The following is a 13,359-nucleotide window of genomic DNA, read 5'->3' on the forward strand; positions in this document are numbered from 1 at the left end:
ACATCAAGATTGAATGCTGCAACTTTGTCAGTTAGTACGCGAATGCTTTAAACCTAATCTAATAAAATTGCATAAGGGAACCTTTGCAAAGCCACTCACCCCGTAAAAGGCTCGCATAGCCATTAGGCAAAAATTCCCTCAGACAGGAAGAGTTAGCAATTGATTGGGACTTCCTTGAAAATATGCGACCACTCTGCCTAATTTGTGATTTGGTGAAGTCACTGCATGGTCTCCGAACGCTGTTTTGTCACTGGTCTCACTTGTCATGTGATCTTGGATTAGGCTGCCACTTTTTCTTCTAGATCCTAATTAGCCTCATCAAGAAGTCAATAATGTGGTCATTTTAGCCAAGAAAAACCTTGTCCATTCTCCATGTATTGACCCAGAAGGATGCAAGTCCCATTTAGTTTCACTGTTTGTAATATGTGTTGTTTTTTTTCTTCCAGTATCTGCAGTTTGACGTTTTAAATATTTATTTTCTTTTTTTTTTTAGTTTTAGCCACTTGTCCCAAGTGACAGATCTACTTTAATCAAGGCACATGTTTTCTCTGGTGAAATGCCAAAAGCATGATGAGGCTGCTCTGCTTCTCTAACAGATTTCCAACATGTCTGAAGTGAGTAGCCAGCTGCCTGCAGACCCCATCTCTGCAGTTGGAGTCGTCACGTCTCCCAATAAGGCTCCCGATGGCTATTGTGTTGTGAGTAATCATTTAAAAAAAAAAGTATTCATGTATTTAACTTATTAGCTGGTTTAAGATGCTTTTTTTTTTTTTTTTTCAATCTCCCATAGATGTCTGATGCTGTTGTAAAGCGTGTAATTATTGGATGTTGGCAGCTTTCCAATGTTGTTTTGATGACTTATTCATTAAGTTTACTTTGATGATTCTCTTGTGGACATTCTTCCTGGTTGCCACCAGTACAACGGCAGACACAGACACAACCAAAGGCCAAAAAATGAGAGTCATTTAAGTTTACCCCCCATGTTTCTCTTGAACTCAAGTATACAGCACCATTTATATGTCAAGGCTGTAGAGGCTTCAGATGAGCCTTTTTGTTATGAAAATGACAAACAAGAGGTTAAAAATTTAAGAGTTACTTTTAACAGAGCCCAAAACAAGCTCAAGGGCAGATCTCTCTTCCTCTCACTCGCTTCCTATTTCACTCTTTGCTTTCACCCAGCGTCTCTCAGCCCTCACCCTCCACCCCCTCCTCCAGGTTTTATCTCTTCCTGCTCCTCCCCGCACACCCAGCTCATTGTAATCTCTGGCAGATGATGGTGGGTTGGCATCAGGATGGAGCCACTGGCAGCGAAAGTGCACACACCGCACGGCAGTGACAAACAGACAAACCGTCACAACTTCCTCCTCGGCTGCCCCAGTGCACCAGTACATTTCAGCTGATGTGCAAATTCCGTGCATGTTGCGGGGGCCTAAAAGTTGAACGCGCCACAGATTTGCTCTTGTAGCAGATACTCAGTAAAATGATAAAGACTCAGATGTTAATCTGTAGGTTGCACAGCGTTAATTCTGGAATTACATGGGACTTGGACGGAACTATTACTTAATTCATAAAATGCAGTGTCACAACAATTCATACAAACTTTCCCTTAGAGTCAATTAGTCTCTCTTATTTTAAATTAATTTTGATTAAGTATGAAATATGCAGAAAACAAAGAGATAATAAAACATTGCAGGAGCCCCGAAGCCTGTCTTTAACATTATAATTCTTGGTGGTAGAGTTCAGTTTTGCCAGTTTTTCTTTGTAAAATAGAAACTATAATCTTCAAGGTGATCATAAAATATGACGGTGTATACCCATGAATAATAAGTCAAATACAAATCATCTTCCAAGATAAAATTCAAGGCCTTTCAGACTCTGGAGCACTATTTTTAAATGCATTCGTCCCATCTTCGGTTAAATCTTTTGAACATCGCTGTGTGGTGTTTCATCTGCCGGCGTGAAGAACAAACAAAAAACATATCAACGCTCAGTATCAGTGCTCCTAATGCAGTGTTGCACTGTGGAGAAGGGGGAAGTCTCAGGGTGTGACACTACATTGATTTGTTTTTCCTTTTTAAATTCTGCTTAATGCCAGTTGCTCAGCATTCTTACCGTACTTCTTACGCTGCAGATCAAAGGGCTGATTAACTCTTTTGCTCTCTGATATGGCTGCGCTCACATCTCTGAACTTGAGCAAGTTGTTCCAACGCACGAGAGCAACGGGGCCCAGATCAAACGCTGCTCCACTGGGATCAGGAGCTCTGCTGAAGCACCAGCAGCCACCCAACATCAAACGCCACGAGAAGACTCACACACACATGCGCCCTCTGCGTACAAAGGGGATAATGTGTGTATTTCAGTTTCATCTAAGGCACTTGACATATCTTGCTCATAAAATTTGTTACCAAAATGTGGGTTTATTTGAAGAGGCCCAACCTTTAGATTGGCTGTGTTGCCTTAATCAACCCAGTAGCTGAGATTGAGCAGATGTGTGCAAAGTCTGCATCTACAGCCAGGAGATGTCTAGCTTAGCATGTAGACTTTTGGCACTTTTCAACGCTACAGTTCTAGTATTAAAGGTGACATCGAATGCTTGTATCGCACATATATGTTAGTTATGGAGGTCTACTTCCATATATTAACTTGTTTTCATGGTTAAAAACCTCCTAGTCGCTGCAAACGAGCCGATCAAAATATCTTCTCACTGACACACCCCCAGAACGTGGACTGTGTTGTGATTGGCCAGCCAACGAGAGCTTTCCCACTGTCCTGTGATTGGCCAGGTACCTGGAAGTGACGTAATTGGTAGGCCAGCTCTCAGATACACAGCTCCCCCTCTGGCACGGTGGATGCTCTGCATCTCAGCAGCTACAACGAGAGTAGTTCTTCTTCTTCTGCGGTTGAATGTACGCAACCGGATGTGCCCAGACTAGTGCCCGCACCAGGAGGCACTACGGTGGTGAGAGGAGTGTTGAGGTATACTGATGACAACATCAACATACGGAAGTGCCAGGAAAACAATAAAACCCTGTTTTCTCAGCAGTGGCTGAACTGTTAGGGTTTCATAGACGAGGTAATGACGCATATACACACACAAACACAGCGTTAATTGGAGCTTCCGGTCTATGTCGCCTTTAATCAGCTCAGCACGACTCTACGCGGTTTGGGTAGTGACATCTTTTTTTATACGCAACACACACACACACAAACTAGCAAAGGGGTTATTTTCAGTGTACTGAATCATTAGAATCATAAAAAGATTTGCTCGCCGAATCGAACCGGAGCACAGACACGGAACTGTAATACGGTGGAAGGGGTTGAGATGTGGCTCACAATCACAGTAATGCACCAGACTCCTCCTGTTAAATATTGAGATTTTAGAAATGTCCTTGCTAAAAGTTGGAGATTAACGCATGTTTCTCAGGATTTGAATGTCTTTTTAAGTGATCTACAGTTCGGCATTGTTCGGTTTGACTCCTGGTGGTCATGACTCTTCCAGTGAGAGAGTGCCAAGCCAAGTCGTGCTAGAACTGTATGGTGAAAACCACTTTTTTCAGAGCACAGTATATTGTACACTGGTTTCCACCTGGAAAAAGGTGGTTTACACACACTTTAAATGGGTATCTATTAATGTCATTTGTTTATCCTGGTGCAAATCCTCAGTTTTAATAAGATGGCGTACCTTCTGCCTCTCTCTAGTCAAACTCAAACTACTGTATCTAAATATTGCCTATTTGAGTCTGTGCATGCGTCACTGGTACTCTTTCGTTGCTCTCTTGTCTCTTTGATGAAGGCGGAAACACATCCTCCTAAATCTCTCGAAAATCTTCACTCTATGTTTATGTTTAGGTTGACACATAAGGGTTTTCCAATGCATGAAATAGGTGATCAAAAATATAACTTAAAGGACATTTATCATGTTTCTATGAATATAAGAATGTAATGTGTAGTCATTAGTTAATAAAATTGGGCCTATGTGATTGTTAAAAAATGGCAAATATTGACCCAACCAATTAATCAGACTAATTTCAATTTCAACATTTATTTTAGGTGCGAGACAAACAGTAACTAGCTGGCCTCCCATTTCCAGTCTTTGGATAAGTGAAGAAAAAGGCCCCTAATGATGGCTCCTTATTAATCTACATAGAAGTAAGCCAATAACCCTATTTCCAAAACAGTCAAACTGTTACTGACAAAAGAGAGAACTTTTCAAAGTAACCACAGCTTTAGATCATGAACGTCAGCATATTTCAGTTCACAGAAAAGATCTGAAACACGCTTTTATTTGTTCAGTATTTCTCTTCTTCTGTAAAGAGATTGTTGTTTTTTTTCCCCCCCTCGATGTCTTCTCCTCCTGCTTTCACTCTGTGGAGATTTTTGATGGTGTGCCGTTATATCTTTGTATTCACAGCTGTGTCTCTCAGTGCCTCAAAGCAGCGTGCTGCTGAAGTCGGTCTCCAGAGATGCTTCATAGGAATATTCAGCACCCCCTAAAGACTTATTTCATAGGTGGGCTTTTAGATCACTGTAAACGTAAGATTTTAGGAAGTGGCAGTTGAATATGTCACCGTGTTTTACATCAAATGACGCCGCCGTATTTGAATATCACAGCCGTGGCGTCTCTTATTAGATATGTGGCACTCCTCTTGATGTCTTTAATGACGGAGCCAGACGTTGGCAGGCTTGAAAGTATTACAGAAGAGCCAGAGCAACTTTACACATGCCTTTCCTGCCGTGGCTCAGCAGTTGGCGTTTCAAATTCAAGCTGCGTAGCATCCTTGCTGCCGGTGGCTGTGGCAGGATGATGCCTGAGGTGCCTCTGAGGAGGACTGTGCCCTCGTTACTCCTCAACTTGACTTTGGGTTTCACAAAGCGAGCCCTTTGTTTACGCTGACAGGATGCGCTGGCTACTGACCTGGAAAAAGTGGCCAAGACGGGTTGTCTTGTAAAGAAGAGGGAGGCTGGTGATGTATAGGCTCCTTCTGGGACCTTTCATGAAAGTGCTGTTGGAGACGCCCTGCAATCCCTCTCTCTGCTCATCGTCTACTCTCTCTCTCTCTCCCTCTCTCATCCCACTATCTATCTCTGTTCCCCACTCCACTCTCTGCTCTCATCTCATCTAGTCAGTGGTGGTTTTGCATGAATCTCCCCATGCCATGTTTCCCCCCTCCAGTCACCGGGGTCGTTCATCATTATTGTCAAGGGGGTAATGTGTGTGGGTGGGTGCAGAGATCTATGACTTCTTCATTTGAATGAACCTCATTAGATTGACTCTTCTTTGTAAAGGATCCCTTTAGAAAATAAGTCTGGCAGTTATTTAGGTGATTCTCACATGATAGCCAATGGGACATGACGTTTTCAGCCAAGCGCATTTGCTCAAACGATGGTGATGTTTTCTGCAGGTATACTTTTGCTTTATCGTTCTGCCCCTCCACGACTACATTTACATAGCAATGTAGTTTTGGACCTTGAGCTTGACTTGTGGTGTCCACATGCTGTCAATGTAACGTAATCTATCTGTAACGGCCATTCACAAGTGTTCATGGGCTTATTGTGCAAGGACAAACTGCTTCGATCACTGAGATTAGAATTATTCAGTCATCCACATTGAGTTGATTAAATCCTCAGTGGTTCATTCTTAAAAAAAAAGAAAGAAAAAATAGAATGGATCCGCATGAATTTGTCATGCACGTGCAGTGTGCAGTCTACCTGTATCTGGGGATACAACAGTATGCCTTTTAAAAAAAATAATAAAAAGATGCATTCCACATTTACTCCAAATATAATCCCTGCTTTTCCACAGAAGCACATTGAAGTTTGGTTTCCTTATTAGGCTAGATCCTTGTCAGGGCATCTTTAATCAGCCCTGTCCCAAGGGATGATATTTTTAGCCACCTTTTTTGGAGGCTAAGACTCCTTTACCCACACAGAGCACTAATGAGATGGAGCGCTAGTGTAGGCAAGCGTTAATTAAGGCTAGTATGCAAGGGAAGAGGCAGAAGCAACACGCTTGTGGCATACATACATTAACTTTATCCCACCTCCTGCATGTTTTTTTCACTCCTTGTTTTTTCTTTCTGTTTTTTTCCCGCACGTAGGTTGCACAAACAACAGATGGCTCTGACGCCGACCTGTGGAAGGACGCCTTATTCAAATCCAAGGTCAATCGCTACCTCTGTTTCACCAGAAAAACTGTAAGTGTAAATGTAAACTTCTCCCCTGCACCAACACGTCAACTTCTGCACCTTATTTTTGTGTGTGTGTCTGCCAGCGGTCATTATCTATTTCAGAATATCTTTATGCACTTTGCACTTTGATGGGTAAAAGTCTCATTTACGAAGACCATTGTTGGCAGTGCAGTTTTTAACTCTTCCGTACAGTAGGTTTGCGTGCATATTCTCGATTCACAATACCTCAATGAGATGTTTTTCTTCCCGAGCATCGTCTATGTTTATTCATGAAATAACAGTGAACTGTATTTTATGAATTCCAATTTATTCAATCAGCAGTGTCCCTGTAGAGACAGTTGTTACCAAACAGTGATTCTTGAGAGCTAATATTATTGTGAAGATAAAAATAAGGCTGTTTATGCAAGAAATGAGGCCACACAGTGGTGCACGTGGCACTAGCACTGCTGCCTCACAGCGAGAAGGTTTCTGGTTAGTATCTCATTTGCCCGTAGCTGTGAGTGTGTGAATGAATCTTTATGACTGGCGACCTGTCCAGGGTGTACCCTCCCCTTGGCCCTATGTCAGCTCGGATTGGCGCCCGCAACCCCACGCAAGCCTCCATGTGGAGGTGAAGCGGTAGACAATGGATGGATGGAGCGATGGCTGGATTACTGGACAACTGTATAGAAAACTGAGCATGGTTAATCATCACCATCCTTACTAATATACAGCACATACTTTAATATCTAAAAATTAAATTCTAATAAATAGAAAACCATAACAGAGGTTGAATAGGGATTATACACAGATTATTGTAAATTGGATCAAAGACATAGTAAATTAATATTATTAATGAATAGATTTAAATAAGAGTTAATACACCTTATTGGTGGAGGTCTGTCTACATGCTGTAATTACCTCTATGAAATGAATCATATATATATATAACAGTGTTGTTGTTTATGTGTGACTGTGGTTTCAGCACAAGTAATTGTACAGTTGAAATGACTGTTTAGTATTACCATTTGTCATCATGACAATATTAACAACTGTTTTGAGCGTGTATGAGTTGCATTTTTCTATTTACATTGATCAGATACAGAGATACTGTGGCGGATACTTGTTTGTTGTATGTTGCCGTTTCCTTGTTTTGATTTGCCGCGTCCTACTCTTTATTGTCAAAAAATGCGGCTGGCTTTTGTTCGGCTGACGAAAAAAAGAAACCCACCTCTTGTGTCTGCTTTCTTTGACGAGCCATATGGTCAACAAGTGCACATGTGTTTGCAGCTGTTGTTTTGTCACCGTGAAATACAACAACAACAAAAAAAAAATGGCTGGCAGCCTCCTTACACCTGCAGGCAGTGCAAGCAGCGTGTGACATGTCACACACTCTGGCCTCATGGTGCAAATTAATGCACGTCATAGGCAGTAAAGTACATATTAATACAGTCATTTAAAAACAACAAATGTACTTTTTACACTGGTTTTAACAGCAGGAGCAGGATATGATAATACTTAAGTATCACTGCACCATGCAGCACCTGTAATTTTTGGACTGACGTGTTGTTGCGTGACTGTCAGTAGCTCTGTGGCCATAAATACACCTGCGGGATTATCAGCCTGTCTAACCACAGCGCAGACAGCTCGCTATTGGCTGTCATTTGTTTCCTCGGGTTGCAAATAAATAGCGCACAATAAAATAGAATAAAAAGTCAATGTCGGGACTTCATCGAGCCTTTACTTTTTAAAAGAAAATATGTCCTGGTAACCTAGGAACCCTGATCCCGTTCAGCTCCTCCGTTTAGTGTCCCGTGCACAAATAGCCTTCGCCTATTTCCTGTGTATCATCTTAAAACGTGTGTCCATATTGTTTTAAAGACTTTGATACAGATAAAACATGACAGAGCCATCAACAAATGATATTTTGCCTGTCAGTCACCGGAGCCCCCCCACTGTAATTGTCTGTGACAAAAACAGATTCTGCAAAATTAGCCCCTGAATTATATAAGGGGGGGTGGGAGTAAATAGTTTGTGATTTATCATACTCTAGGTTGGAGGTAGATAGCCTCCTTTGTCAGGCCCTGATGGGAAAAATCTCCAGTAAAAGGGGAAAACACAAAAAAAAAAGGTTCCATGCATAGTAATAACATTCATCCATATTCCTCCCTAAGTCAGTATAAAAACTATGAATAAAAAATGTCTCTAATGGTAATGACTGTCGGGCAACAGTAGCAGTGGAATCTAGTCTTTTCGGACGCATGGAGTCACGCCTGGCTTGCCCCACTCTCTACTGCCGCTGTGTATTATTGCAATTTATTATGGCGCAAAAATGAAAATGTAATGGGAGGCAGGGAAGAGTCATGCTTGAAAATGTCAGCGACACAGTCCCTGATTGTTTTTAACCAGGCCCGTTCTGTTGATCAGACTCCCCACGCGCTCTCCCATCAGCCCCCACCGCTTCTCGCCAAAAAAAGGTTGAGCATGATTACGAGTTCACGGATGCAAAAAAAAAAGGCTAATTACTTCAGATATTTTATCAACCCTTGTCTTTAGAGACTCGCTGGGCTTTTAGTAAATCACTGACTCTATTATTGCTACATTTCGGTTCCCGATTCCATCCCCAAAAAAACAAACTTCCTCCCCTCTTCCCAGCTCTCTGTCCTTTTGAAGTTTGACTTTGCATACCTGCTCCATCTTTCACTTCCAGGAGCCAGATGTTGTCGTGGACATGAAGGTGACTGACATTAAGGAGGCGTTGCCAGAGGGTTTCACACCTGTCCCGGAAACATTGGACACCAGTAAGTAAACAGTCGATACCGAGCACGACTGGCTCCCCCCCCCATCCTCTTGCTTTTTCACTCTTCGACCAGTTATGAGGAGGTCCTCGGGGGCAGCTTTGCTCGAGATAGTGAATGTTTTATGGGTGCAGGTTAGCTTAATTTATGGCAGACTGTGGGAATAAAATAAACATTTTGCCCTGGAGGAACAAGAGGAGAGAATCATGAGTCATTGTTTATCTCAGCTGGAGCTGTGCTTTTCTTTATGAGAGGCTTATTTATTTATGTATTTATTTGGGGAGAGGACGAGTGGATGGGGGTTATCTAATATTAATGAAATGCATTCCCCAATGCTTTAGTGCTTTTTGAGTGCTATGTATTTCCCCCTCACTATCCATGCCTTGGAAATGTAATAATATTTTGGTGTTGGGAGTGAGGACAGCTTGTTTATTATTTTTATTATCATTGCATTTACACTGCACTTTCTAGTGTTGCCTGGGAAATAAATGAGCGAGGCACAGATGCAATATAAGAAAGCATGGCAATGCTTTTTTTTTTTCTTTTTTCTTTTTTCTTTTTTTTGTGCCAGAATGAAGAAAAGAGATTATGTTTTGTTTGGCGATGGTGTAATTTAATGTTTTATTACTTCATGTGAATCCATGTTTAATGTATACATGTGGCATTATGTATGAGCCTCCATCTCGAATATCCACTTTAAATCCCCGTTGTGCACTAAAGCTGATGGAGGATTCACTTGCTTCTGTCATTTTACGGACTCAAATGATAAAAATGATAATAACGCATGTGTATTTTGTGACTTCCCTCTGTCCAGCCATTTCCCTGTGAGCACAGCAAGTCACCCAGAAAGCTCATATTAGCCTCATCTCTTATTCCGAGACTGGCAAAGGGTAAATAGCCAAGTAAAAGTGGGATATATGAATATCTATTCCTCCTCGAGGTTCGGAATATCTACATTATTTTGAGCCCGACACTCAGAGACGACAGGGCTGTATATGTGACTGTGTATTTATGGCTGACGTCTTTCGTGTGCATTGTGCGTCTGAATCATCAGAGGAAACTGCCATGAGGAAGAGGAGGCTCTGTGTGCGAATGAGCCCTCGCACAGCTGCACAGACAGCTGTATACGATATCCAGATCATTGCAAAGTCCAAGTACCATCTTGTTAACTACACGTGTATAGGGTAAGCTCTCTGGCTTCAGAAATGACTGCAATCACGATTCACCTTATGTTATGTTGTGCATTATAAGACTTTAGAATTATACATATGACTCAGACGTTTGTGTTTTTTACACAGTGAGATTAACAATCTGGGGATATGGTATCGAACCGGAGATGTTCCTCAGCATCGGTCGTCCCAGGAGACGTCCATCGCCGCCAACACAGATGTCCCGTCCAACACAGCCAGGTAACGTCATTTTACAATATTCACGACAGCTCCCGAAGTTTCGCCTCTCCTCCCCTGCTTTCCTTTTTATTTCACGCTCGGCGCACCCTCGAGCTGCTGCTGCTGCTGCTGCTACGCTTCCCGCGCCATATGTACCCCCCCAATGAAGACACAAGCAATTGATCACTCCCGGGCAATCTGCTGTAAAGGTTGTGGCTGGACAACGAGGTAGCGGGGTTGAACCGGAAGAGACAGGCTAACTAGACAGGATCCTCTGAACAAGAACACAAGTTCAATGAGGGCTAAACTCCTGCTATTTGTGGAGTGTCCCAGGAGGCAGACACAGGTCGCTCCTCTGACTGTGTTGACAGCAGCGTTGTTCTGGGCAGACAAAGAGGAGGAGATGTAGCCCGGAGAGGGAGCGACAGCTGCAGAGGAAGGGAGGAGAGCTCCAAGATTTCAGCCATGCTGCAGTGTGTGTGTGTGTGTGTGTCTCCTCCTCTGTTCACGCTGCTCAGCCTTCCTCCGCTTCAGGCCTCAGAGTGAGTGCAGCAACCCTTTGTACTGTGTCCAGATCAAACAGCTCAATTATTTATCGCCCAACGAAGAACTTGGGGATTTCTACGGCAAATTGTAAATAAACAACCGAGACTCCGTCGGTGCGGTGGTAGTGCCGCGGCGAAGGGAGGCTTGGCACAGCGTGCCGGTGGCTCTGCCAGCTTGAAGTGCGATGCTTTGCCATGCGGCGCTGGGCTGAGTAAAAGCCACTTAAAAAGCCACAACAGGCCAGAGCAGTGGATGCTGGCAGACGTATTCAAAACAGAGCTCCGGTTCACATGGCCACTGAGCAGAGTTGTCAAATCATCCATATATTTTAGAGCTTTTAATGATTTCTTTGTTATCCAGAGCAAAGAAATGAAGAAAATATTCACATTTAAGAACCTTAAACAATCAGAAATCTTGTTTTAATCGTGAAAAAAAGCTTCAAACCGATTATCAAAATAGTTGTCCATTAATTTAGTAATCGTTTTAGCTCTAATATATTTTTTGGAAGCCAATAGTCAATAATCTTTGATGTGTGGAATTGATGGCAAGATCCTAGGCCCGTATGTACTGTATGTATGCCCCCGCAACTCTTACCGGTAAACCTCAGTTCTTTTGAAGCCCACTTTCAAGTCGGTGAGGCTCAGAGGTTGGAATAAATTGCAGCTCGAAGCGACTCACACACACCCCCCCCCTTCCCGATGCCTGCTGAGATCACAGGCTGCTGTTTTTTGTATTAACATTAAAATTCATTCCACAGTCAGAGAGTCTCTTCCTTATAGAGTGTTTTTCATCCATAATGCGCTGACACATAAGGACGAGACTGTGGGCAATTTAGACCGTGGCAGTTGTGTGACTGTTTATCTGACATCCTGTCTGTGTTCTTACCTGAACTTTAGACAGGCGCGCAGATATACAGATAAAGAATCGTCTGGGGTTATTTTCGCGTCACAGATTAGACGGGTCGGACGCGGTGATTTATAAACAGCTTGGCGAGCTCAGTGATTGCTGCCAGTAAGTACAGTACTACAGTGTAACTGTCTGTGCAGTATCACCCCACTATACTTTATTCATATTCAGCAGGAGAAAATTCTCTCCTCCATGCCTCCTTCGGGCTATCTATAACAACTTTATGGCCTTTGGAGAATAGCACCTCTTAAATTTAAGTGCTCTTTACAGTCAGTGGAAAAGATGTTTTAAATACAGTCAATAATGTGTAAATTTTTAATGAGCCTTATAATTTTGAAAGCTTCAGTGATCCCTCTCAAATGTTTCCTTGCCTCAGGCAAGCGAGAGCTTGTTAGAGTTGTGTACAAATGTAAACCAAATCAGGTTGTTTTTTCTTTTTCGGCAGCGCAGGGCTGCAGCACACAGAAACTGCAGGGTGTTGCATCATTATGGGATGCGCACAGTTATTGCATCAAGGCTAAGGTATTGTTTGAATTGTCTTTTGTGCTGTGTTGGCAGCTAATGCATATAACGCTCTAAGAAGTTGTGCCGTTGGAAGGTGTTCGAGATGTAATTTAAGTCTTAAATTCCGTCTTCTTGCCTGTTATGAGCAGTGATGTTGTTTAGAGAATGGTTTTGTGCACACAAACTATCTGAAAGTGGGCTTGTATGTGTGTAGTGTAGCCTCTGTGTTTTCCTCGGCACAGTCAGACCCAGTTTACTGCTGTGAGCTGTTGCCTCACAGTTGACAGGTTAAAAGAATATGAATATGTGTAGTGAATAAATATCTTTTGGTTCCATTTGACTTGAACGTTTTTCTTTTTAAAGGATTAATTATAAATTCATCGGCTCATCCAGCCTTCAATTTTCAGGCAGTGCTAATTCATTTGTTTGGAGCCGAAACGATTAATCGATTACTAAATTAAACGACAACTATTTTGATAATTGATTAATCGGTTTGGAGCTTTTTTCATGATTAAAACAAGATTTCCGATTGTTTAAGCTTCATAAATGTGAATATTTTCCTCATTTCTATGCTCCACATAACAAAGAAATCATTAAAAGTTGATCGTTTTGGTTTGTGGACAAAACCAGACATTTGAGAACATCATTATTTCCAGGTTTGACGAACACTGATCAACATTTTTTAAGGTTTTTTTGATATTTTATGGACCAAGCGATTAATCGAGAAAATAATCGACAGATAAATAGATTATGAAAATAATCTTTATTTGCAGCTCTATATTCGTTTACTGTATATCATAAAGGACTTATTGTTTTTACTATTTATTAAGACTTAAAGGGCATATTGTTGTAACACAGGTGTTCAGTTGCATTCCTTGTGGTGTTTAAGAGTCTTAATTGTAACTTGGGGGGGTAAAAGTGCGCAAGCCCTGTAAAATCTTATGAGTTCATGATAAACACTTAACCTAAAATAGTTATTTCTTATTGGCCTAGGCTGCTGCGCCATACGGAGCCCGTAAATCTGTAAGGGCATGGCTCTGTGTTGAGCAG

General features: G+C 42.0%; 1 protein-coding gene across 3 annotated transcripts in view; it reads left to right on the forward strand.

Annotated features, from left to right (window-relative positions):
• The window catches only part of mvb12bb (multivesicular body subunit 12Bb), a 59,879-nt gene that overhangs the window by 28,518 nt on the left and 18,002 nt on the right, over nt 1–13,359 (forward strand). For all 3 annotated transcript variants that reach the window (XM_058635735.1, XM_058635734.1, XM_058635736.1), the window contains exons 4-8: nt 597–698; nt 6,099–6,194; nt 8,878–8,968; nt 10,020–10,149; nt 10,264–10,374. In XM_058635735.1, coding sequence (XP_058491718.1) covers nt 606–698; nt 6,099–6,194; nt 8,878–8,968; nt 10,020–10,149; nt 10,264–10,374 — 521 coding nt within the window. In that variant the 5' untranslated portion in view covers nt 597–605. The remainder of the gene's footprint in view (nt 1–596; nt 699–6,098; nt 6,195–8,877; nt 8,969–10,019; nt 10,150–10,263; nt 10,375–13,359) is intronic.

The sequence above is a fragment of the Solea solea genome, chromosome 8 (assembly GCF_958295425.1).
Source record: "Solea solea chromosome 8, fSolSol10.1, whole genome shotgun sequence".
Taxonomy (NCBI): domain Eukaryota; kingdom Metazoa; phylum Chordata; class Actinopteri; order Pleuronectiformes; family Soleidae; genus Solea; species Solea solea.